Genomic DNA, 27,970 nt, shown 5'->3' with positions numbered 1-27,970 from the left:
CTTTGAAATTTATGTTCTGAGAATGCTTTCTGAACACATTACTCCATAGTTTGGTGAACAATTCAAGGACAAAGCAGAAACATCCAGAAAGACGGACGTTACCAGGGATCACTACAAACTCACAACCCATCAGCTACAGCATAATAAACAGAACAGAAAAGACACTGAGTGACTAAGGAGTGCAAGTTTCTCAACAAATAGAAAGACTTAAAATAAAAACATAGGTAGTGAGAACATGCTAGAATTTTTTAAAGCACAGATATTGATCCAAATAGGAAGGACAAAAACTAATAGCAACACAAAAAAATTAATCAACAACACTGGTGACTGTTACTAAAGAAGTAGAAATGTTTACATTGCAGCTGATTTAATCAGAATTCTGAATAACAAATATATAACATCCATTCACTTAACACCAGATTTTGTACTGCCTCAAATATCCTTTGACAGGCTCTTCCACTCAGATACTGTCCCTTGAGACAAGGATTGCACATAGCTGATTTCAATCTCTGGAAAATTGAGTCAAGTCACAACCTTTCAAAATATACATACAAGTATCAAGATACAGGGGGGGCAGACTGTGCCCCTCACATTTATGTGCAGAATTAGGTTACACAGACTGTATGATGTTCCTAGCATAGTGCTGAACTCAAGCAATGTTGTATTAATGCTCTATTTTTAATCAGGTGGGGAAAAAAATCAAAAAAAATAACATAAGCAGTTGCTAGACTATTATAGCAAGCCAGTCTCTTCTTTAAACTCTATGAATTGCTGCATCTAATATATTGTAACCTACACTATATGAAAATAAGTTCTACTTTTGTAACCCCAAAGCCTTATATTCAATCAAAACTTTATAATCAATCAAAAACAGAAAAAATAAAAAACCCTTGTCACATTCGAACAGGAATTCTTTTTTGTACGTTTAGTTGATACAGAAGCACCTCATATCTCATTTGAATGTTGCAATTTACATCACAAATAAGATGGGGTTGTATAGAACCCTTGATATGCCACATTTCCTGAAAGTTGTTCTCCCAGCTTTATTTACCATTTCTGCGAACTGTGTTCATGAAATCTTCTATTTTATATAAGCTGCTGTAAAGCGTACTCCCCATGTGTTAAACATCCAAACCAAAACAGAGTAAAAGAAAAAAACTCAAGAGTATTTGAAGATAAATTTCTTAATCACAATAGATGAAAGCAAAATTGCTGCATCTCAAGTCAGAAACAAAATAAGAGGTCATGGGTACTGTCTCTGAATCTGGCAATGCCATTTCAGAGTTGAAATAAATTTATTATATTAATTATGAACTAAGGATTTTTCCTACAAGTTTATGTGATGAAACTAAGATTTAAAACACTTCAGGGCAAGAATCTAGAAAGCATTAAGCAATGCATGTTTCAACTTTAAGAGGAAAGTCACTTATATTTTGAAGCGCAGAGGCTTACGGTCCCCGTCTGTTGACACAATGCTTAAAGCATGTGCACAGGATAGGGCGCGCTGAGAACACCACATCTGGTTGCGCTCCTCAGTCCTAATGTAAATCACAATTACCATTGTTCTAACTCATCCAACCTTACAGAGATTAGCATTTCTTCCAAAGCATTTGGTAATTCTGCCTTGATTTTCCATCCATATCAGGGATATACACCTACATTCTTTCCACTTCATTTAGATCAGAATAACCGCATGGAGTACCAACCTACCTAAACCTAAAATAAGACTGAATTACTCTAAATTTCTCATTTTATTGCCACCCCTTGGTTTTAATTACTATATCTAGCTTGCATCCCAGATGAACTAGTTTTGGGGGATGCATGCAAAGATTAAGAACAAGTCTCCATTTTACAATGGAGTTGCTAATGTTTTTGAAGAATTTCCATGCTCAAAAGAAATGTAACAATAGCACTAGAAGATAAAGTCAAATCAGTGTTTACATATTTCTAAAGCATTCAAATCTAGAGAAATGTCCTAAAGAGTTAGAAATTAACTCAATTGTAGGTGACTCCTCTTAAATATTTGAGAGGTTAAGAAAAAGTCAGAATGATAAATTCATAGCTATGTAACAAGTATCCTTGTCCTTGTTACCTCCCCCCAAAGTATTTTGTTAAATAACATGAGAATAATGATAACTGATAAACCAATTCAGAAAAGCTCCATGTAATTCAGCCTCATGGTTTATGTCGCCTATTTTTAACAAACAAAATCTCTACACAGAAGAAAACAAAAACTTTATCTAGGGTAGTAATGACACGTAACTAATTACCTTAAAGCCTTGACCTACATGGAAGAAAAACATTTTACTCCAGCATTCCAGCTTAACTCTCTAATCTAAAGAGTAGTGGAGTAAAAATTCTGAAACGCGTTTTTGCAAACTTTCTTCATTGCTGTTTGCGTAATATGTAATTGTCATGCAGAATGAAAAAAGGCATATCCAAGCATCTTGGAATCCAGTTAAAAAAGGGGCAGGAATCACTGAATCATATACCACTTGGACATTTGGTGTTTTTTTGGTTGTATTATTCAGATTGAGAAAGATCAGATTGATTCATTTTAACTGGCAATATATTTGTTATGACATCAGCATCATATGTTTATCCCTAGCCTCCCTTTTTTATTTTTCTAAAAATGTTTTCAATGATTTAACTACTGCCAAATAATTACATTAATAAACTATGACAACTACCCAACTGTTTCTGGGGATTCTGTGGTTAGGCATAACCATTTCAACGCAGAATTACTCCTCAAAGGTGGTGGTGGGGGGCGGGGGGAATTTCTTACATCTATAGCACACAGGAGAATTATACAAAGTTGCTCAATCAACGCCCCCAGCCCTGACAGAAGAAACATGGAATAAAGCTATAGTGAATTTTAAATAGTTTTAAATGGAAATTTTAACTTTACCAAAAAGAAGAGGGAAGTAGGACAGCAGAAGAATTTGGGAAAGTCAACACAAGGTACATCAACATGGGCAATAACATTTTATAGCAGTAAATTTATTTGCATTTCTGATTTTTTGAAGTACTAAAACGTTTTATTTAGTACTATTTATTTATAACATTTGTAATGGTACTAAATAATAGTTGATTATCTAAAAACATACTGCTCCCTGAAGATCAGCTAGTTGTATACATATACACACAAAGGTACAGGAATTCTGAGACATTTGGAATTGCATAAATATCACGAATATATGAATTGTAGCATATTTTTCTAAAAGCAAATACAAACCTCACTCCTCTTCAATGCTTTTTGTCAAAACACTCGAGGTAGGAGCAATATGAACGATAGTTACTATTCTCCAAAATGCAACTGAAATTAAAACAATAAAATTGTTCCTCTGTTTAAATAAGGTGCTATTGAGAACTCTTTAGAACACTGGCTTAATTTTAGAGAAAGGAGAAATATTTTATTCATGAGCATATGCAGGTTTAAAGAATTGCAATAAAAGTCATTAATGGTTCATCTAATCACAGTGACGACCAGAATATGACCTTTTTATTTTTATTATTTTAACTAGAAAAATTCTGAGGAACTTGGAACAGCCATAATCACCACCTTCATGAAACTGCACAAAATCGAGATTTAAAATTAAGGTTTGATTAGGGAAAATAAGTACCCTTGAAAGAAGAATAATTATTCCACCTACAAAAGTTATACTGATAATTTTGTTCATGGGTTTAGAAGTCAATCAAGAATTTATTCTCCAATGAAATATGATCATACAAAAAATGGGGTTTATTGATTTTCATTATCTTGTTTTATTGATTTTGTTTGTTACCATCTTCCATTCTGCTGAACTACCAAGTATTATTATTTTTAGCTGCTGAAAATTATATGAACTCCCTTGAGCTGAAGCGTTACTTAGCCAAGAAACATGAAGTAGAAGTACTTGTGCTGGTACTCACATAGAGAGCAAGATTTTAATTTAATTTGCCATGCATGCACTCTATCAACAACTGGGACCCCATCCTTGGTCCTTGAAAGTAACCGAAACAAAAACATAACCAAAACTCAGTAATGGTTTATGAGTAAGTTCCATCATAAGCCTTCACACTGAGCATTTTACATATAAAAAGCTGAAAGTTGCCATGCCCAATGCTTATTACATTTTAACTACTCAGGACTGCATGGGTTGAAAAAATGTGTATTTATATATCCAACTTAAACTGCTAAATGTTTGTGTTTTTTTTTTTTTTTTTAATATATGCATAATTTGAATAAACAGACAGTGAACAATTAATTCCTCATTAGAAGACAACCACACAAATCCAAACTAAGAATAAAGGTGGAGACCTTTATTTGAAATAATCCTTCACCTTTTAATGACCACAATATTACCCTTCCTCTTTTTTTCCATTTGATTATGTTGAAAAGGTAAAACATTGTCCTTTCCTGAGCTTTGTTTCTGAAAGAGGCCAAGGGTGGCAGCCAACAGGTCAAATAACCCAAACACTTACTTTCAACTCAACAGGAAAGCAATTTAACTGCCAAATGTGCAGAGCTCATGTATAATAGAAACAAACAAAACTTGTTCTATAACAAGTTTGTTTCTGTTTTCTGTAACTATTGAAAAGGTTTGTGAATGCTTAAATATTCCAAATATTCCATTCATAACAGCATTTGTAAAGTCTGATATTCTGAGAGAAGGGTTAAGAAATATAGTATCTATGAAGCATGCCATAGATAGAAGTGAAGATGAATAGAAATTAGTTTTAAAAAAAAAATAAAAAAATCAGTCTGTAGTGAAATGAAGGCACCTTGGGAAAAAATCCACAATTAACAGCTTTTTAGGTAAATCTTTCATGATTGCTTATTCGTCTTTGCTAAAACTGGTTGGCTGGTTTCAAAATGAATGAGTAGAATATGAAGATGGTATTTTCTTAAAGGATCCAATCACAGTTTCCTGTAAAACCTAACTTTCTTAGCACAAATTTTACTCGTTTTATTCCCAAATTTGTTACACAGAACTTATGGATCATACTACAGCTAAGAAACACATACAACTAATAGCTCTCCAAAACCTACAAAAGCAATACAAGCTTTAGAGAATTCAGACTTTTTTTTTTTCCTTTTCTAATCTTTCTATCCTTATTTTTCCTGTCAGAAGACTTTCTGCACCACGTTACAGTACACTTCAAAGAGATGTGCAAAATTATTTATACATTCTAACTTGTCATGTGAAATTCGGTATTACACAAAAGACTAAAACCTCATTTTGAAGAGCTGCTGCATTTGCTCTAAGCAGAGGCGACAGAATGGGCAGAATGTAACAAATTAGTGGAAACAGAAAATTAACCAAAAACTATATATCTACAGGTAAAGTTACCACAGGAAAAAATCTTTGATATCTAAAAGGTGTCACATAAATTGTAAGCTTCCATGAAGAAAAATATTAACGGCACAATAGAGTTACAAGCAAAAGTGAGGGTGACAGAAGTATCTATCGTTTTTTCTTTGCAGGACACCCATGGTAACAATGCACCAGAATCACGGCACAAGAGCTAGACAACTGACGTAACCATCACTACAGGGCCTCTTGACTAAAAATACAACCGAAGACAGTTTCTTGTATTTTTCAACTGTAGTTCAGAATACGGAGACTAAGATGACTTACCCTAACAACGTTACTGGAAAACTAAGAGCATGACTTATTTGCTAGGAATGAGGTTTTTCAGAATTATGTGCTTTGTTTTTTTTTGTTTTGTTTTGTTTGTTTTTTTTTAAACCTGTTTGATGGCGATCGTTTCTGTGGGCAACAAGCCCAATGTAAGGAGGACTTGGGCAAGCAACAGCATTCACTTTCCCAGCCAAGGAGTGCTAGAGCAATAGGAATGCCACAGCAGCCTACCTGCCAGAGGATCCTACTACGGACAGAGCCCTCAGGAGAATCCAGGAGTACTGGGACAATCTCAGCAGCCTTCCCTTTGCAGCTGGTGTAAGGCTCTCATTCTGATGTCTGGCTTCAAGAAGCAAATCTTCCACAGAGCATTTTTATTCATCTTTCTTGCTACTAAGCAGAAGGTACATCTCAAGACTGCACCGTATGCTTTCTCTTCTTCAGTTCCCTCTAGTGACACGTTGATCAATTCTTCTCAACGGTGACCTCACTCCTCACCCCCCCCCCCCCAACTTTTTAAGACCCATGGATTTATTATAATTTAATAAAATCTTTAGTTTGACAGCCACTACTATTATGTTTTAAGTAACAGTCAGCACAATTTTGCATATAGCAGCTTCAAAATGACCAGATACAAGTCTAAGATTTAAACCTGTTTATTCAGCATCAATAGACCTGCCCACAGAGAAAATTTTTAACAAACGCTTTATAAAAGCATAAAAATATTAACTATCAGTTGCATAATGTTACTGAACTGATGCTAACCGGTTAAGACTACTGTACCCTATTTTTAGGGCTTCATGTTTATTATAACGTGAAACCACATTTCTTTGGAATTGAGTGGAGCTTAGGTTCCAAATCAGGTGATAAAAGTATTACCAGAAAGACATTAATTATATGAAACATCTGTTATGTTGTCTTATGGCTTTTACCTGAGTAGATTTATCTTTCATACATGATGGGTAGTGTACGTGGGGATCACGTGGCCACTGTCCTGTGAGGTAAGGTCCTGTAATTGTGTCCAAAGAAGAAGTTCGCCTTATGGTACCAGAAGTTCTGATTTGCTGGGATTTTGGCCTGTCCACTGTGGAAAACCAGAGCAAAATCAACAAAAAAAAAAGTCAGGCTACATTTGTCGTGAAATGTTAAAAGCTAGCTATGACAGACAATGGCTAGAACATATCAGAAATCTTTGTCTAAATGCTAAGCTGAAAAGAATGTCATTACATCAAAGCAGATAACATCAGACAACAGAAAAATACAAAAGCTAAAACTTAGCTACAAAATCCAACAACACTTGATGCGTCCATATCTGTAAAGAACAAGGCTACTTACTTGATACATTTTCATCAACAAAGAACATAAAGCAAACTTAAACATGTTGATGATGCTACTTAGGAAAGCCAGATATTTAGAATAAGAAAGCATAACATTGTATCCGTTCAGGTTTTTATTTATTTATTTTGAAGTCAGCTTGCTCAGCTTTACAAATACTAAAACAAATCCTGGCAAAAATGATTCTTAAGAGAACACGCATCAAATTTCTTGCTCTCATGTCTCTCATTCCATATTGTTTACAATATCCCAATACAGGCCTCAGCAAGCTGAAGTGTGTGACTGTGTACTTCTCCCTGACATAGCTCAGGTCAAGGCAGCTGCTGTGTTTGCCTTCACTCATCACAGTACCTGCAATCTTTGGCTCCTCCCTGCATTTCTCTCCCCATACACCTAGATCATGGAACACTTCTACATGCATTTGGAAAGCAGAAAGGCGGGTGATTCATGAGATCGCTCTTTCCCACATCAGTTTATGGCATGCTCTCTGGATCGTCTAGCTTTGTCCTTTAGGCAAAATTACTTCATATATTCATTTTCAAGGCTTTACATAAGCCAGTCTAAGCCCTATATTATAGCTACTGTCTATCTTGCTCACCCCACTAAAATAAGTTTGCAAGTGAAATTACTTTCAAAATAGTCACATGCTATGCCCTGATCTAACCCACCAAAATCCTGTTCACTGCTCAGAACTTGAGAACTGACCTACTAGCATGCTTTTGTGGCCCACCACAGCCAGTGCCTCCAAACACATCTTCTCTTGGTATATCATATAGAACCACTAAATCTCAAAAGGCAGACACCTCTGGAGTTTTACATAGCATTAACATGATGATTAGGGTACAGTCTGCACTAATACAGCATGCTTATTGTATGATATATGAATTTACACTGCTGAAACAACTTGTTAACAACACATTCTAGGTGATGAGTTCTAAATAATGCCATAAATTAGTGCAATAAGTGCAATGGTGTGTACATATGTATTTTGCCTTTGTGTAATGTAATTTTTTTGATTGCTTTGTTACTTACAAATCAGATCCCTACAGTTTCAAACAGATCTACCCTCACAGAATTCCAATCTTGAAAATTTTGCATTTTAAGAAAAAAAACTTTTGAACTTCTACAAGTGAAGGAGGCTGAAATCCAAAATAAAGGTGACACATTTTAAACATGAAGCCAGCATTTACCTTTGTGCTGAAACACATCAAGGGTGCATACCTATAAAGCATTCTTCCAATCTTCACTGTTAAACTATGGCACTACACTACTCCTGATAGTCTGAGTATAGAAAATTCCTCTGAATGCTCTGTTCACTAGCAATATATTACACAGCACAAAACTATAAGGAAGTTGCTAAGTGTGTAAGCAGTGAGGTATGTTCTTAAAAAAATAAATAGTAACTCCAAAGCAAGCTAGAGACCATGCAAAGAGAAACTGGCAGGATAAAGTCTAATGATGGTGAAGTAAGAAATAAGCAAAGTCTATGTTTGCTTTTAAAAATATTATGAAAAACCACCACCACAAGAAAGCAAGCCCAAAACACACAAACAAAAAACATGCAACTAGAGTGAACTAAGGTCTGTTTCTTGTTCTACAGCCAGAAGAAAGGCAACAGCAATCCCAACATTAATAACCCCCAGAATTCCACTGCAAGGGGGACAGAAACCACCACCGAAAACTACTGTGGAAAGTTATAAATATAGTGATCTTGGATGTGAACTGCAGGACACTATCAAACCCTAAAGCTAGAAGGAGAGTTCAAGTCACAGTCTTGTAAGTCCCCATTACTCTTAGTATTTCTTCGAATCACACAAAATAAACCAAGGACAATTTCTCAACTGCATAAACCAATAAATCAAAGCTACTGCTGTCTGCTCCTCCCATCTACCTTGAGACAGCACGAGCAGATGTGTGAACTCATAGTGCAGTGATGCACTGAGTTAAATATAAAGAAAACTAAAATCTACGCCAAAAAAGACATAAATATGCAGTTTTCACCAGTAGAGGCAGAGGTGGCAGCACATACGGGGCAGAAACAACCACAGGAGAGCCAGGGCTCCAGCAGGTTGTGTTCTAGTCAATAAATATTTGATCTCTTACCGTTTTATGATATATACATCCTTAGACCATAAAAACAAAAAGGACAAGGGGATCTGCAAGCATGAAGTTTGAAGGAACTTCTACAAATTAGTATTTGACAAATTGTCTTGTACAGGAATAATTTAAAGGTGACTGGATGTAGTGGAGAGCAGGCTTGAACTGGACCACAACACTAATGGTTCAGATCAGTTTTAAACTGTTGTGGAGCCACAAGCAACAAGGTTCATTTTAAGTCTGAGTTCTTGCTACTCTGGAGCTACTACAGAGCTTTCACTTCTCCCCAGGCTTTCATTACCAACTGGATTTAATGTTATTATCATGAATATTTTTCTTCAGTCCCAATCACTTTCACCTGATGGAAACCTCATGCTCTGGTTCTCCTGTACAGGAAAAAAAAAAAAAGCACAGCAAGTACCTTCCAAAATCTCAAGCACTTCAACAATTCCTGAAGTTAGCCAGCAGGCTTTAGCACTGAGAAAAGCATGAGCAATATAAAAAAAATTTCTAAAATCATTCAAGTTTTGGACTGTGCCACCTCTGACAACACTCAAAGAACATGAACTGATTCTGCTGCAGTGGTAAGAAATCAGAACAATGCTTTTTCTTTTTCAGTGATGAGATGCTCCATCTCACAAGGAGCTCAGCTCTACCTCCAGAACAAGTAACCTTAGGAACACAGAACTTAAGAAACATAAAATTACTTAGAAAAGTTGCTGTAAGTTACAGAAGCAAGACATGCTCATAGGAAAACAAAATACTTCACGCATTATTTAAAATACACCCTGAGTTTTAATGGTATGTATATAAGGACTATTGCTAGACCTTTCTAGTTATAAATGATTTTACATAAAGTGACACAAGGGTCCACTTGAATACTACAGCTGGTAAAATTCTGAGTGATCCTACCTCCCAGCAGGAATCAGCTAAAATAAACCACATGAAGTCATGGTTCTGCATACTGCATCGACAGCCAAAAGAATTCTAGCTATACCACCTAGACTGACTGAAAAAAAGGTTCCATTTCTCTGCCAGCAAAATGTAATTCAGTACGACTAGCACATGACAGTTCTTTTGAAAAGGACATAGGGCTCAAATAAAGCCATCTGCTACAGCTCTGAAACGAAGAGATTGCCTCCCCACCCAGCAGAGAGGCAGCTAACCTGCACATAATCTCACAGCCATGATCACAGTCCATTTCAGCTTAAATAACGTGTGCTGCCATGCACGCAATGAGGCAAGTTACCTGCAGAAGAGGAACAAGACTGACAGTTGGCATTGGTACTGTGATAAAAAAAACGCTTCAGCGAAATCCACCGGAGTTCATTTATCAGCATCTTTTCCACCCTCATCTCCTTCAACAGCTAGCAGATGCAGCTCGAATTTGGCCAAGGCTCTTCCACTCACATCTTTGCATAGATATATCCAGCTCCAAAAGACTAAAATTATCCTAAGAACTTCTCAGATGACAGATTCCTCTCAAGTTGAGAGCAAAAACATGAAATAAAAATAAAGCTCATTCTTCCCTGAAGCCAGCAGTATTAATATTGCCATCTCTTTACCAACATCAGCTAACTGCAACACTCTTCTACCCAAAGGCTAGGTAAGACTTTCACACTAACACCTCAACCTCCTCTTGAAAGCTCATCTGTAACAGATGACTTTACTTAAGACAGCCAAGTCACCACACCATGAAATATAGGTACAGATTTCCACAACACAGGTGAGACTGTTTCATGAGGTGTTGCTTCTCTTCGGTTCAATTACTTGGTACTCTGCAGAACCTTCTGGTTCACCTTCAGAGCTACTACTGAACTGAGTCCCAAGCCTGGGTCCCATTGACAAGAATTTCAGATTTTACCCAGGAAGTCAACACTTCTGAAGAATTTTGTCCAAATATACTCAAAACATGAGGCCTGCAAGACTCTCGACAGGACTTGCTTGGTGTGACTTGATGGACATCCATCTGCTTAAGACTCCTCTCAAAAGTCCCAAAGGCGGAGCTCAATTAGTCTGGCTAGGAGATGCAGAGGACTAGAAATCAGTACAAAGAACAATCATGTTTGTCTGGGACATTTCTACTAGAGACTGCAATAAATTTACAGCAATCTGCAATACCAATGACTCAGAAGTGCCCATGCAAATCTTTTTTGAATAACGAACTATGTGGGAACACAGCACAGGAACAGAAATTGTAATGTAAAGATAGAAAGCTGAATATTAAGGAATGGTGACCCACAGCAACCACTGAGAATGATGGCCCAATGCTTGGGGCCCAGTTACTACAGCAGCAGCTGTTCATGGCTACCCTAAACATTTCTAGACGAAATTCCCCTCTTCTGTTAGACCTTCTAGAAGCAAGAAACAGGATACATCTGCTCTTACTTATTTCAGACCACAATTCCTTGAGTACTACTAACAGACTTTCAGATGGAAGAGGAGGAACAGTCTTGGAAGAGCCTGTTCAAGGTTGTTGTTTTTTTTAGCATATATTGATACTATACTGATTCTTGAATTTATATTTGATGGGTATTTCCCACTCTGATTATGTAGGTAGGTGAAGAAACCAATGCATACTCATTTTCAGAACTTGTCTCTAAGATACCATAAAGGAAAAGACTGAATAATGAGGATTTAGAGGCTGCTCAGAAAAAAAAAGATAAATAAAAATTCAATCTTTGTTTTCAAGAAGGCTTTTCTCTTGTAACTAGTGCTAAAAATCTCTCAAGAAAATGATTAGTGAGAGATTTCGGGTCCCTAGACATTACTTCGCAGGACAGACCTACTAACTCAAAAGACATTTCCCAGTTGCCAGTGACTGACAGACTGGTTTCTCACCCAACCTGCAAACTTGCTGACCTACCTATTAACAGTCCAGAACAATGGGCATACTGTTTGCCACGTGCTGTTCCTAATAATAAACAAAAATAGGATTTCAAACAGCAATTCAAAAAACCACCCTAATATGCAACTAAGTGCGTAAAAATATGAATTTTAAGCTACTGCAGTCTTCCTCCTGCAACAAGACAGCTTAATCTCATCAATAGCTTAAAACAAAGCAAAACAGTATGTTCAAACGTTGAAAATGCACAAAAAATTTTCTTCTATGAGGATGTAAGAGGCAGTCATTTCAAGTTATTTTCTGATACATCAGTAAAAATACTGTAATTGCAGCTCCGTAAAATGTCTGTCTGTATTATGCGCACCACATTGTTTTTGATTGAGTTTTATCAACTTCGGAAACTATTCTGAAGTTTCTATTTTCAGAAACTGACACAGAAGATGACTAAAAATGAAGGGGGATGACAGTCTGAAGTAACTGCTCAAAATAGACCGATACAATTCACATTGAATTGACCAAAAAAAGAAGGCATAGAACAACATCATGATCTAACCAAGGCCCCAACAACCAAATTGGACAACCAGAAAGCAGTCCACAGGTCTCCAACCCCAGACTTGTCATCCAAAATAATCTACAAGCTAGAGTGCCCAATTGATAAAGGAGGCTGTACGCGTAAAACTGTAGACCAACACCCACTGTAAGGATCTTCAGAATCAATTATACTGAGTTATCTTTTATAGCTACAGATAAGGAGCCTGGAAGGACGATGGATTCTGACCAGTCACTGAATCCAACAGGCAGATCAAGGCATTTCCTTCCACAAAGGCTTTATGCATGACTCTGCAAGGACATACAACTCCTTGCATACACCTGCACAGGAAGGCACCGTGCTCAGAGCGAGTGAACAGACACCTAGAGGAAAAGGCAGATAGGAATGAACCCACAGGCACACAAGTTTCTTCGGACCTACAGCTGACTTAAAAACTTGGTTGACTACACATGTTGAAACAAGGTCTCTGCCTCATGTCCCCATTCCACCTAGCGACAGGTCAAGTGAAATGTGGTTTACGTGCATCATTTAGAAGTCAGATTTTGTTCAGAGCAAAACTCCCATTTAAAATCAACATTATCTTTAGAGATCAAGCATAGAAAGGAAACTCTAATCTGAGTAAGAAAAGCAAACAAACTATAAGGAAGAAAGTTTCTGCCCTCTAAAGCTAAGTTATTCTTCTAACAAAGATTACAGCCGGCATGTATAGGACCTGTATAAAATGACTAAGCATTTAAGATCACAAAAGCCTGCTTTGTTCAACAGATGTAACACCTACGTGCTTGCACCTTACCAGGACACGCTAGAAGGTAGATAAAACGCTAATTTAAAACCTTTCAGATTTTTATGTATTTCAGACTTTCAGAACATATCTTTCTTTGTAAGGTTATCACTTACAATGTAAATACTACACAAAAAGCTAAACTTACATGATTTTATTAAATTATGCTATTTCAAATATATTCCTACTTTTAAAGAAACTGACTGGAGCTCTGTAGCTAAACACTTAGGAAATGTAAAACCAACCCATTAACTGCTGTACACTTCTGCAAGTAAAGAGATTATTTTCATTTTAGTTCATTAATTTAGATCAGCCAAATAATAAATTCATCCAATCTTGAGAAATAAACTAGGAGCCAAGAAGAGCAGTAAAGTTGTTTTTTTCTACTTCCAGTATACTGCAAATTAAAATCCTGAACGAAATTGTAAACACAATTAATTCAGTTACTAAAGATAATACTACCTCTGTCAAATAAACTGGGTGACTGAAAGGATTTTTTTGTTTGTATAATGATAATTTAATACAATGTTTTAGAAAAGCGAGGCTTTTGTACACCTTTAATTTAATTCCACTTTCCTTCAAAATGCAGCCAGACAATCCTGAATTAACAAAAATTTTTTTTTTTAAGTTAGAAGGCACGATTCACCATTTTCACACTCAAAATTCAGAAAAAACTGCAATCAGCCCATGTCAGGCCGTATGTACGATGCCACCATTCTGATCATCAGCAAGCAGGGATAGAAAGCATCCCCCTAGCTGGAACTAATTATACTAAGCAAAAATAGTATTTTCTTCTGAAAATACTGAAAAATAGAAATGTTAAATTAGATTTGAATTGCTTATTTAGAACGTGGAGGACCAAAACTCTGCAGTACCTCAGACAATGTCTTGGCAGGCCCCCACACAGCAGGATGCCCATTCCCACAAAACCTGATACCCAGCGTTTTCTGGGGTCATTTCATGCTGACAGTCAGAAGTCCCAACATCACTCAAGTCCACCCTTCAGCATTTCCAAACAACAAGCCCCCACATAAAGGAAAAGATACCCTGTTCAAGAGCAACCTTATATCCATGAGCATCCATTTTATACTTTCAAATTTCACATTTTCTGTTATTTCAAATTCCCAAGCTCCTTCAACTCTTGCTGCATAATCTTCCTACATACTAATTAAACATCCCCAAATTCATCAAGTTTCATCACCTTAATTTTGAGATTTGCCTATGCAGATAAGATCTACTTCCTGCGCAGGAAATTATTTCTCCTACAAAAACTACCAGGTGAGCATGACACTATTTGGAATTCTCATCCTGCATTCAATGTTCCTCACTCACCACTTTCCAGTATCCCTTAGAATTTGCTCTGAGCTTTTACACGAAGCAGAAGTTAGACCGATAGATCTCTACTTTTCAGAACTGGTCTTAGCAATTTCCAAATTTTAAGACTATGACTATACCTGCTCTTCTCCTATCTATACTCAAACAGTAACACCTATCCAGAAGACTGCTTTAGAAAATTGCAAGCAATGAATTTCTGAGTAGGCTTTTCTGGAATCCTGTAAAAGAAAGCACTTAATTGACTTGATTAAAATCTGTAATCTGCATCTATCCCAGCTGTGGCAATTCCTAATTCCAGACAATCCTCCCCCTCAGGCTTCCACCTTGTGTCTTCTTGGATGAAAAATCACCGCCCTCAGTGAAAACTGGTTGCCTATACTCCACATTAGTGAGGAGAAAACATTGAATAAATACTCATGGTATTTCCTCAGATTTTTGCTACTATACTTTGGAGTCAATTTTGAAAAAGTAAGTTCCAATAAATTAATCCTGGACCATCCTTAATATTTTTTTTTCTTGCTACAGACTGGCCCCAACTATTTTTCCCATACTTTTACTTGCACACTTTAAGACCAAAACCAGAAACATGCAAAGACAAAGCCTGCTTGGGTTTTAACAATTCTCAGCTAAGACTTTTTTGATTGATAATGTGACTTGCTCTTTTTAGTTCATGCTGTTTCCATCAGACTCTCCTCTAATTCCTAGCAGCCTTTTTGAGATAAATGTGCATGTAATCAGATCATCAGGTTTTACTGATGTTCGAAAGATTCCAATAGTCTATTTTTCATTAAATCAGATTCTCTCCACATTCGTCAGAGCAACCTTGTTTAACCAAATTTATCATACTATTTTCTTCTGAAATATGAAACTTTAATCTAGCCTTATGTGCCATTTACCTCTTTGTAAGATTTTTTATTTTGCTGGACATGCAGATAAATTTGGACAACTTAAGCAGGCCTAGCTGTAGAAAACTAACATCTCAAATCATCTACTACACATGTAATGTCAGTACATTCATTTCTTCTGTTCACCCACATTTTGAGTTGTCAGACTCAGTAATTTCTGTCTTTCATTTGGTCAAACTAGGTTTCCGCTTCAATTCTTGCAATCAGAAGATCATTCCACATCCTCCAACTCGATATTAAAGGTAACATACCACTAAATAAAACCATGAGTCTCCATAAAATAACCTTAATTACCATAATTGCTTCTGAAGAAGGAATTAGCCTGATGTATACAATAATTTTACAATGAGTTACTTTAAACACTACATGGACTGCGTACACAACTTGGTTTGGAAATATGAATTGTTCTGTTTCTACAGTAATGCCCCAAAATTACCTGGATGTTCTGGGTGGACAACCTCCTAAGATGGGTATATATCTCCTGTCACTTCACCTATGAAGATTACTGAAGCTTCTTTGTACTGACATTTCTCAAATACAGATATTTTCAAACATGCATGTTGACTTTTTTTTTAAACAAAGAGCCACTGAGGGTGAAATACTAGAGGAATCAGAGTGTTACAGAAAGGATGTGTAAGGCTATTTTACAACCAACTGCCACAATTAAGCAAGGAGAGCTACCAGTTAAGAATAGAAATTTTTGAAGTCCTTGAACAGAAATTTACTTCAATAAGAACAACTTCTCCCTTCACCTGGCAGCTGCCCAACTTCTGTGTAAACCTAACTTTCATTCTGCATTCTTCAGCAGTTACTTGATATTTTTAGTCACACTGTTCGAAGTCTGTTCCGGGACACTCGGCATAAAAAGGGGTTTAATTTTTAGTGAACAAGTCAAACTCTCCATTGCTTTGAAAAACAAAGTTAAGATAGCCTGCGTAACAGACAGACTTTGAGTAACATATGACATGCTGGATATAGAGGTGCACACCTAACAGCATTGAGCCAACGCTGCACGGCCACTTGGGTTTTACAATGTACTTTCCAGCCCTCCAGAAAGACTGATCAGCAGCACTCAGCTTCAGCTGACTCCGTATGAGAAGACCAAACCTTTCCAGAGCACAGACCGCACAGGTACCTGCTATGCTCATTAGTGCCTTCCAGTCCTACTGGCCTAATGAGCTCCGCCATCATGCGTGGAAGGCGTGACACTACGTTAAACACCCACAGATCCTGCAGAGCTGCTCACGGGCTCCTCTATGCTGTATGTCTGGGTAGCCTGAGTTGTGGCAACTCAGAGCAAAATTTTAAAGGTTTATGCAGCAACATTTCTGATCTGGTGTGGGTTATGAAGTACAACATTTCATCTAATGAAAGCACCTTTACTACTACCCCTAGAAGTGGTGCGTTCACAGACTTAGGCATTCATATCTACACTGACATAAGCTACTCCCAAACAGCTGATGGCTGACTTACACGTCAGACTTGGAGAAAGCAGGGGATTGGATTTATGGGTGATTTCTGCAGACTAGCATTAACAGCTAGTGGCCAAGTATTTAACAGCCGGAATTTGTTTTCTACTAACAACGTGTTATTTCCAAATCAGTTTGTCTTCCAAATGCTGACAGATATCAACAGAAATCAGAGTTTTGAATTTTTGGTACCACAGCCTAAACACCTACTTTAAAGTGTTTAGGCTTCTCTAATTACAAAGCCTTTAAAAAAAGTGTGTGTACGCATCCAGGCAAACTTCACAAGGTATTATACCAGAACAGGTGCTGTACACCAAAACACCAGAGATTAAAAAGCATATAATGATACCTGTTTTGCCATACAAGCCCTCCACTTGCAACTGCACGTGAGCTATCTGTCCTCAGCTGACTAAGCAGGAGCATGGTGTACTCCAGGCATCCCAAACACCACATGACAAAGCCCACACTGGACTTGCTTACCACTTGGAATACCACCAAGTGCTATAACCACATTATCAGGAAGACTTCGTGTTCACCTGCAGAGGAGCTGGGCAGCTGTTAACAAGCTCCTCTGCTTGTTATGACCCTGAAAATGCCTTGGTACCCTGTTCACACAGTAAGGCAGAAATAATTTAATTATTTCAGAACCAAGTGGTTACTATGACTGAATATTTCCAGAAGATAGATTTGTACTTACAAAAAAGAGAAATTTATAAATTTCTCTAATTGGAGAAGTGAGTTTCAAGTTCATAGTATGAACACCAGCGAACTTGCAATGATCAGTAAAGCCAGACAGGTATGAGCATTAATTCTCAAAATTCAGAAGTGTGTCTACAGTTATAATCTCCTTGTTTAATGCCTGGTGTGAGAAACGTGGAAAGAAGATGAAGCTAACGTTCAGACGTGTTACTTGCACAGTTCAAGAAACAGAACAGTTGAAGTACAGTCTAAAGTGGAATCATAATGCAAGAAAGAGGGAGAAGAGGATAGTTTACAGTAGGTTTTAGATAATTAGAAATCTGTGACAGAATTGCTGTCATACTGTTCTTAGTTACCACTTTTCTGAGCAAAATACAAGACATTCTTCCTAGAAGAGAAATAAAGTGCATAGTTTGGGTAAAACTAGTTTCAGGTTGTGCAAAACAAATTGCACATAAAAACCTGTGCTGTTAATCACTCATTTGTGCTTGATTCAGAGAATGAAATCCATTTCGAATAGCAACTCCTCAATTTAACAATAATAGCAGTGAAAGTTAAACCCTTATAAACAACTGTGTCATTGTTTATTGTTAGGGCACATGCAACACTAAATAAGATCTAACCAATACAGCGTTTAGATAAAAATCTGGCATTAAAGTTTCAAAACTCAAAGTCGTAACATTTTATGACCTACTGGGAACCGTCTATTGTCTCCAAAGTAGCAATATCTCATACAGAAAGCTACTTAAGAGATCTACTACCACAAAAAATGAAAACTTTCCATCACAACTGTCCTACATTGACCCAAGACAAGCAGGTTCAGTTAATCCCTATTTACAAGTCATCTGTGCAGAAAACAGCTATCACTTGAGAGAAGACACCCACACCTACTTTTTTTCCGACCAGAGAAAGCTAATCTGTTTTTAGCAGTGTGCTAGTTAGTATTTTGGTAAGACTAATGGCTAATAAGAAGCAGTACTGATACCAAAGCAGATGTGAAGGTGAAGGAGACAAATGCACAGAACTGGACCGAGGCAGTACTGCAAGGCTAACGACCACGCATGCTGAGAGCACTGCCCAGCATGGCCACACAGGGTTTCCTTCCCTGAGACGGGCTTCCAGTAGCTAGATGCCCTCTTCTGTCTTACCCAGGGCAGCAGTATGAGCAGAGTCACCACTTGTCACCAGGAACACAAAGGAACAGCTGTGATCCCAAGGCCACATTCACACAGCTGGGAGTGAAGGAAAGGGTTCCCGAGGGAGCACGTATTTCCATTTCAACCATGGGTGAGAGTACTTCCATGGATGGCATCCCACCTACAGAGCTGGAGAAACTAACTCGCTATTCAAAAGGATTAATATTACACACTATCATGACACTTCATGTGATGCCTGTACTGCAGAAGTACCACACTGTGATCCCTTTCAGTACCTGTCAATCATTTTCAAGCTTCAGGATTTAATTTGATTCAAAAATAGTCAAAACACAAATCACCGGTTGCGAACTTCAGAGTCAAATCAGGGAGGAAAAAATTAAAGCATAACTGAAGAAGAATTTTTTGGAGGAATGGATGCTTGAAACGTATATTAAGTAAAAACACTCATGTTCCTTCACTGCAGTCTCATTCTCTTCATTTTGCAATCGTCCACACCTTGAAAATGGTGACACAAAGGAAAAGGGGATAATCTTCAGCTGACAAGTTGCTGGGGATATATCCCTTCTAATGATGAGATACAAGTATTAGTTTACTTGCCTAAAAACACCTTAGGCCATTGTTTAGGCACTACAGGTTTACACAGGAGGCAGCGCTGAAAGAAAAAGAACTTAATGTATTTAAATATTAACATTAAAGCAAGACAATCCTCATTAACACAGTTAACCATCTTAAGTCTAGAGGAATTTTTTTCCGTTACATCTCTTTACCACAAGGCCTTTTTAAAATTTTTTATTGATGAAAAAAAGTACTACTCAGTGTGTCAAACCCTACTATATTAACAATTTTGTTGAACATATGCTAAATCCGTGGAGCACTTACTATTGTGTCAAGTGTTGGCAACACTTTTCTCTACAGAAGACAGTGCCAACTGGTTTAAACAGGAACTTTCATTTTCCACCGTGAAGAAAAGCCATTACCTTCTTCAGATGAAGAACCATAAAAAGTTTCTCAAGTATTCAGAGACTGAAATATTAAGGGGCATATATTTCCAATAGGTCTCACATCATTACAGCTATTTCTTTGAAACAAAATTTCAGAATTACTGCTTTAATTGTATCTTTTTTTTCTTTCATGATCATATCTAGAGTAGGAGCATAAGCCCCATTTTAAAAATAACTTTCCACTGTCAATTTTAGCAATATAGCAAAGCTCAACGACTCATGATGTGTCAACCTGGCTTTGGCAAACACTGACTTTTCAGAAGGTTCTACCACAAGTTCTCTTGCTCTACACTACCTGAATTTAAAGATACGGCCTCCGTTCACCCCACCGCTACCCTGAGAACGGGGCAAAAAACGGGAATAGTGAATTTCAGAAACCAGATGTCAGCATTAGGCACTGTTTAACACGTGCAAGGATGTTGGCAAGTATCTTCAGTTTCACCCTATGTAGCATACTGGTATTCACATACTCCCAAAGAATAAGAATTGAAGGTCATGTAGTGATTTAAAAGAGATATATAAATATACTTCATTTTTGCATACACAAGGGGAGGGAGTGCAGAAAATACCTTTCCATTTTTCTTTCCTGCAGTTGTGTTAACACCTGAAAGGAGCATAGTTCATTTGTCTTATAAAGCACTTTTAAGGAGATCTAATAAACTTCTTATCCGATATGATGATGTTAGAAATCTAACTAAAAGGCCTCTGACTTTAAAACAACTGGTTCAAATTTAGCCAGTGTCTTTTATATCACCATATTACACTCCAGCTAAAGCTATTTTGGGAAGAGAGAGGGACAAAGCTGGAGCAAAACTGTTTTGGCCATACAATTATGGGAATACTGTTATTATTCAGGCATCAGGAAATAGGAAGCGTCACAAAAATTACTTCCTTACCTACATTTGTTAGAAATAAAGGAAAGATCTTCTTGATCTCTGGTATAAATGCTTATGATGCCAAAATATTAGATGGCTTTAATCCAGGATGTTAAAATAGTTCTGCCTTTTGAAGTCTGTTTTTTTTTTTATTTTTTTATTTTTTAAATACTGATATCCCTTACAAGTCTACAGATCAGCAATACTGTTTGTACTCCCCTATTCCTCACTCCACAGGGCTTTATTCTGCTAGCATAACAGATATACATATTGCTCAGGCCTTGGTTATGCAGTTGTTTTGCATCTTCTTTAATTCCTCTTTTTTTACTAGTGTGGGCAACAGGAGTTATTTTGATAAGTAATAGATATTGGGAACTCTTAACAGGCAAGTTGATTACAGTATTTTCCACATTTTTAAAACTAACCTTTGCCTCCTAAATCTTCTATGGAAAAGAGTTTATATAAGCCATGGAATTGAAAGTTAGCAAAATAGTGAAGAAAATACTGAAGCATAATACTGAAGTACCACCATGGTTAACACTACACAAATCAAAGCATTTGATGAAAGCAACATTGAGCATGAATCATAAAGACGACATTTGCACGTTCCTTGTGCACAAAACATCACATACCATGTGAAAGAAAAACTAAACAGGAAACCCACTCTTATATTTATACAAGCTGCTTTACATAACAGAACCTACTGATTTTATCCAGGTAACGCAAGGAAGAAAACAACTAGCAAAACACAAGTGTTTACAAGTAATACCTTTCATCTGATCATTTCAAAGTGGTTGGTTTTCTGTATTGTTATTATTGAATAGTCCTTTGTCATAAACCATGCTGCTTCATGTTCTGTTGGCATGACATTTATGCTATCAGAGATACATTTATTATCCCTTCTAAGAGAACCGTACGCTGTTACATCCAACCACTTTTTAAGTTGCCAGCTCCCTAAAATATGAATACAAGCTATAAAAACATATCTGTGAGTAAGGAATAACACGTTTAAAAAAAAAAGAAAAGAAAGGAGTAGATTTGCACATTGCAGGTTTATCCTATGGTAGCAGAAGTCATCCCCCATCCGCTCCCCCCATCCCCCTTTTCCTACTTCTTTAGCATCCTGAAATTGGCATCTTGAAATTCATTTCTCATCTAGTATCAGTATTAACCAAATACTGACATCAATGGTTTCTTAAGAACTACAAAATCCTCAAGTTTGCTTAAATGAAATACCAAATTCAGGTTTCAGTTCTAAACACGGTATTTTGCTGCAGAACAAAAACATCTACAGCATCCTAGAACTAGAGCAGAAAAGATGCTGATAGGAGAGGAAACAGCCTGCTGCTTTCATTCATGTAGTAGTGATGTCAATGTCTGCAATGGTAGCTGCGCTGACCTGTAGAGGCTCAAAGCTGAAGTGTTTTCACGGAATCTCATTTAGAAAAAGGACCTCTGGCAAATCACTAAAATATCCACAACAAAATAGCTTGGTGGGACATCCAATTTGAAGAATCTGCAGTGGAAAAGGCTGAAAGGAGGTGGGAAAGGGGCAGGTGTCTCGAGACGAGAAAAACATCTATCCATCAGAATCATAAGCAGCCTCCAGCACAAGCACATTTGTGAAACAATCTAAGTCAGACTGCAGAGCCAAAGACAAACAGAGCTCTTGCACTGGTGAGAAAAACAACAGGATTATACCTAGAGCATAAGCTTACATTTTGCAGCAGTGAGAACCATTTTTAAAAACTGACCAAAAAAACTTAATCAAGTAGCTTCCCCGAGACTTGCGTGCTGATAGCAACTATAAATAGCTGGAGTAGCACATTGTTTAACAAGCTGCAGCAAGACGGTCTGTGTTTGAAAACAGATTTTTTTTTCCAAGTCCTCCATTATTACTGCAGCAGTCCTTCAGCTCCCCGACCAATTTTCTATATACTACTACCACCGTATACACTACAAACATCATTTCCAGCACCTCCACGTCTTGTGTTAAAATGATGGGAACAAGCTGGGAAACAAAGACAAAATCCTGCCCCGTGGCATGCGACCATATTCCAAATTGTGTAAAACTACTCTAGATGGGGGGGGGGGGCAAAGGAGGTTGTCTGTAACCTTTTTTTATTTGCAAGGCTGAAGAAATAGGGTACCTTATCACCCTAACCTGCTAGAAAATGGTGCCTGTATTTCTGTAAAATAGAGCTGTTGACGTGTGCGATTGTGGTCATTATTAGGGCGATCACGTTGTTTTCATTCATTCATTCATTCAGGATTTGCTGGAGGATGTCAGCTTCTGCAGCAGCAGCTGGCTTGACCTGGGGGGGGGGGGGGGGGGGGGGGGAACAAATTCCTCTCAGTGCATACAGATTACAGGGTGGATTTCTTGATGGACTATTTATGATTTTATATATTGCACTCACTAAACTAAACCAGGCTGTATATGCTGCTAACGTGGTTCACCAAGAGGCAAGCTCAAACAAGTTTAATGACTGAAAAGACATTCAGTACTAATTTACAATCTGATTTACTAAGGCTAAAATAGCCCACAGATGAAGAAGACTAAAACCACTTTCTAAAATTAAAGTTTCCCCTCAAACAACAAAAAAAATTTACATGTACTAATGAAACGCTTCGCAGCTTTGCAGTATTTTCCCTTGCTTGAAGGTAACTGCCCACATTCCTACCTCTCAATACACCTTTAAGCGTAGACCCTCATATACTGCACCACTACAATGTTTTGCGCCAGGTTCCCATAATGAAATCATTTACAGTACTCATCATCAGCTTCAGTGGTAGCGCTACCCACAGGCACTGATTTATTTATTTATATATATATATATATATATATATATATATATATATATATATATACACACACACACACACACATTTTGCCTGGTTTTCCATCAGCATTTTCCAAAAGTTGAAGAAAGAAGAAAAAGGGAAATCTACATCTAATATTTCACAGAGTGGGGGAAATATACCTTTACAATTTTAAGTAGAGCTTGAATGAACCAAACCCACTGAAGACCAGCTCCATTTTAGAGCATGCGAAAACTTCTGCATGTGATCATTTTGAGACAGAACTTACGAGGTATCCCTGTTCCAATTATAACAGATTTGGTCATCTGCACATGCACAAATGCCGTGCAGCGTAAATTAACTCCGCGCATAGGTGGCAGTGACATTTTGCTCACTGGAGAGACGCTGCCCGTGTCCTAGGACCATTCCGGCTACGCAGATTTACTGAAGTTACAACTACTACGGTGTGTAAGGATTTACTACACGTCGAAGACTGGAAGGGGGAGGGCTGGGGAGAAGGTAACAGATTCCACCGCTACAAAACAGGCTGGCAACCCACACGGACCACGACCTGCCACAGAAACGAAGGAGACAGACCTGGGGAGAGGACAGAAGGCGTGAGGGGTGCTGGAGCACATAAAGCGCTCGCAGGAAGAGGTGATGCGTGATACCTGATAGCTACAGCTGGGCAACATAAAAAGTGCACCGAGCCCGGTTCATTCAGCTACCCAAGCAGTGGGGGAAGGGGGGAGGTAAGATGGCCACTGCCACTTTAACACGCTCAATAATTTAGCAGACAACCTGACACAGGTTAAGTCGGACCCACCAGTGATCAATTTTACGTTTTAAACTCCACAGGCCCGTTCTGGCCACAGGGCTTGTTTGTTTGGTTTTCCATCTAAGGGCTCGGCATTAAACACCACACGGAGGCAGGCGGCGTTATTTGCTTTTAAGCACTTCAAGATGGGATATTTTTTTTTTCTTTGGTTTTGTTTTGGAGGCTGTGTTTGAAAACATTACATAATTTTAACCTTAAGACTTTAAAAAAAAAAAAGAAAAAAAAAAAAAAAAAGAAGGGGGGGGTAGGGAACCAAGCCCTTAAGAAAGCAAACCCCACAGCAGCACAGAGTGCATGGGGTTTGCTCTGGCACCCATCTGAGCCCCTGGGCACCATACCTGGGGTCTGCCCGTGCCCCTACACCCACAGCCCGGCTCGGGGGAGGGGGGCACAGCGGGGACAGGGGCTGTCCCACCCCCCACGGGTGTCTCTCCAGGGCTGTGTGGCGACATTTGGGATCTCGCACCCCCCTCCCACGGTCGCGGGGGGACGTATGGGGGTGCGAGACGAGGCTCTTTCCCTGCCTCCCCCCCGCGTTACCTCGGTACACCGGGGAGCTGGGGCTGCGCCTCTCCGGGGAGCTGCTCCTCCTGCTGCTGCCGCTGTCGGGCGAGCGCCGCTGCCGCCCCTTCGCCCTGCCCGGCTCCAGCGGCGGCGTGGCGCTGGGCGCCGGGGGGGGGCTGCCGCTGCCACCGCCGCCTCCGCCGCGCCCCCCCGGGCCGGTGCCGCTGCCCGCCGAGGCGGAGGGGGAGCGGGTCGGGCTGCGCTGCCCGCCCCGCAGCAGCTGGTAGGGCACGGTGGCTCGGATGGGCTGCAGCAGCCGGCCGGGCCCCGCCGCGCACCCCCCGCCGCCGCCGCCGCCGTTACCGGGGCCGCCCCCGGCCGTGCCGCTGGCGGCGGTGGGGGAGCCGGCGGCGCCGCGCCTCATCCTCTGCGCCGGGGGCTGGTGGTGGGACGGGGGCGTCTGCGAGGAGCTGGACGACGAGGACATGGCGGGGCGGCGGCGGGGGGGGACCGAGGGGGGTCCCCAGAGCCCCGCATGCACCGGCCGCGGGGTGCGGGGGAATAGGGGTGGAGGGGGGGGACGGGACGGGGCTGCACGGGACGGGACGGGCGCTCCGCGGCCCGAGGGAGGCTCCGCGCAGGCTGCCCCCGGCGCTTCCTATCGGCGACGGCGGCTGCTCCCGCGCCGGGCTCCGGCCATCGCTGCCCGCCCCAGCGTCGTGGGCACCGGGGGCGCTGCCGAGCCCCGCGGCCGCTCACATCGTACGGCTCCGGGCGGGAGGGGGTGGGGACGCGTCCGCGGCCAGCTCCTGCCCCCGCCGGCGCCCGGGAGCAGCGGCCACCACCATCCGCTCCCCGCGCCGCCCCGCCGCCCAATGGCACCGCGCCGCCCCGCCGCACGGCCGCCACGGGCAGGGGCGGGCATCACGCGCGCCCATTGGTCGGCGCCGCCGCCACAGCGCCGGCTCCATTGCCCGGAGGAGCCGTCGCTCTTCTCTCTCAGCCAATGGCAAGGCGCGGGGCGGGGCCTGCGGGGGGGGAAGGCGGGCGGAGGGAAGTGGGATGTGGCGGCGCTGAGGGGAGGCTGGCAGTGGGCGGTGGGAGGGGGCGGGGAGGGGGCGGCTTTCATCGCAGTCCCGGGGGGGGGGGCGGCAAAGATGGCGGCCCACGCGGCGTGTGGGGGCAGTCCCCGGTGGGCAGCTCGGCAGGGCCCAGGGGGAACCGACCCGATTCGACATGTGGAAGTGGAGCCGAGCTACGGGGTGCTCCGCCGCTCCCCACGCTTGCAGGAACAAATCTTAAGTTACCTGCAACAAAGTTTGCTCACGTCGAGCCTGTGTGGGTGTGCTGAGCCGTCACAGCCAGCTCCTGCTGGAAAGCATTCTTCAGGTTCTAATTAAACGTAGTCTCATTTCGTGTTACGTTTACATGAAATCTTATTTTTTTTCCTAACATACACCAAAAAACAGTTTTCAGGGAGTGAAGGGGAAAATAAGTTCCACAGCAGCATTAAGGAAAGAGCTTTTGTTCCCCCACTAGATGAATTGATAACACAGGACAACGGGACAGAAAGAAAATAAAGATTAAGACGAGTAGCTTAATAGCTAGGAAAAAATAAATGGCTATGAGATCAGGAAGATGAGCAGAGTCCATCAAGAGAGTAGTGTTTATGTTGAATTCGATGTGAATAGGATGTTAATGAAAGAGAAACGCAGTGAATCTTGCTTCTTGGAGGAAGCCAGCCTAGTGCATTGGCTTCTCAGATCTAAAATGAGGGCTTTAAGAGAACAAAAAGGGCATATAATAGAGGTATAATTAGAATGGGTGACGATTAAAAAGTTATAGTCTATTTGATACAGCTTTAGAGTCAATTGGTAATTAAGTAATAGTGTCACAGAATTAACGATGTCCCACGTACTGTTTTCAATTATATAATACACACTCATCCTTGTCTTTACACTAAAGACTACCATCCTTATTCTCTACTTCCAAAGCTGTCTGTACCTATCCTTATCCTCTGGTAGCCCAGGCACCAGTCGATAGTCCTAATGCGAAACTGTATTCTAGGAAAATGCATCTATTCATGGGCTGCTAATGAGACTTTGTTTGCACTAGCATCATGTGATGCAGTCACCACGGTTATGTTACAGAAAGGGTAGAAATAATACACCTCACATCCACATGAACGTGTGCTCAGGCAACAGAGCCACTTGTATAAATTAATTTTAAGAAAAGTCATCAACCATATATTTTTCCATTAGTCCAGTCTTTTGCTAGTACAAGCCAACTTTGCTTGTATAACTGCAGTGTGGAGACGTTTTTTCCCCTAGGATTTTGCACTGTGCTTAATCACAGCTTATGAAGTCTATCTAGTTTGTTTTTTCTACTTCACTGCACTGGAATCAAAATGGCTGGGAAGCATTCACCTGTAGAAGCAGTCTGCGCACACTAGGATTTTAAACAGTAAGCACATTTTTCTCTATCTGTAACTTTGTCAGATAACATTGCTGATACAGTAATGTCTTACAGAGCAAAAATCGTTTAGGATCAGCTGAGAAAAAGTGCATCTTTGTTTGACCAGGACAATAACTGGTACATTGCAGTTATTGCCAGTGCTCAGAGTTACACCAGACTAAAGTAAAGAAGAACTAGCACAACCCTTGAATTTAGATAGTGTTTAGGCACTATTCTAAAGCCCCTGCAAATAATTCCATCGTGTCCTTCTCCATCAAAAGAAATGAGATATTTGAATAGGAACAACAGATGCATAAAGAGAAGCTAAACATATGACAAAGAAAATCCCACAAAATAAAATACCCCTCCCTCCCCCCAAACCTCCCCAGCAATAGTCAGACACAGCAGTGTGAAGTATCAGTAGTAATTCTCCCTTTCCAAACAAACCCAGGACTATGCCTTCCTGTCCCAGCCCAGTGAACACATAGCCTGCATAGCCTTCAGAGCAGTGGTCCACCGGGGGCATTTCCTATCAAATTTACCAAGCCCATCAACAGCTGTACGGGGTAGACTTTGCTTCCCAAAAGTTATCTTCCTCCTTGTCGCTGTCTCAGCTAGAGTTAGCATACAGTGTATAACACCACCACACCATACTCCCGGGAATCATATGTCACATCTAGTTCAGACAAGATGAAGAAA

At 40.0% G+C, this 27,970-nt stretch overlaps 1 protein-coding gene across 1 annotated transcript in view; it reads right to left on the bottom strand.

The window, feature by feature from the left end:
• The window catches only part of GLCCI1 (glucocorticoid induced 1), a 54,175-nt gene extending 28,700 nt beyond the window's left edge, over positions 1-25,475 (bottom strand). Inside the window, exons 1-2 of the mRNA XM_032180846.1 lie at positions 24,854-25,475; positions 6,557-6,708 (exon numbers count right to left, since the gene is read on the bottom strand). Of these exons, the coding sequence (XP_032036737.1) occupies positions 6,557-6,708; positions 24,854-25,304 (603 nt within the window). The 5' untranslated portion in view covers positions 25,305-25,475. The remainder of the gene's footprint in view (positions 1-6,556; positions 6,709-24,853) is intronic.
• Positions 25,476-27,970: the final 2,495 nt, after the last annotated feature.

This window comes from Aythya fuligula, chromosome 2, assembly GCF_009819795.1.
Source record: "Aythya fuligula isolate bAytFul2 chromosome 2, bAytFul2.pri, whole genome shotgun sequence".
In the NCBI taxonomy this organism is placed as follows: domain Eukaryota; kingdom Metazoa; phylum Chordata; class Aves; order Anseriformes; family Anatidae; genus Aythya; species Aythya fuligula.
The sequence above is the reverse complement of the archived record's forward strand: the minus strand, read 5'-3'. Positions and strand labels throughout refer to the sequence as shown.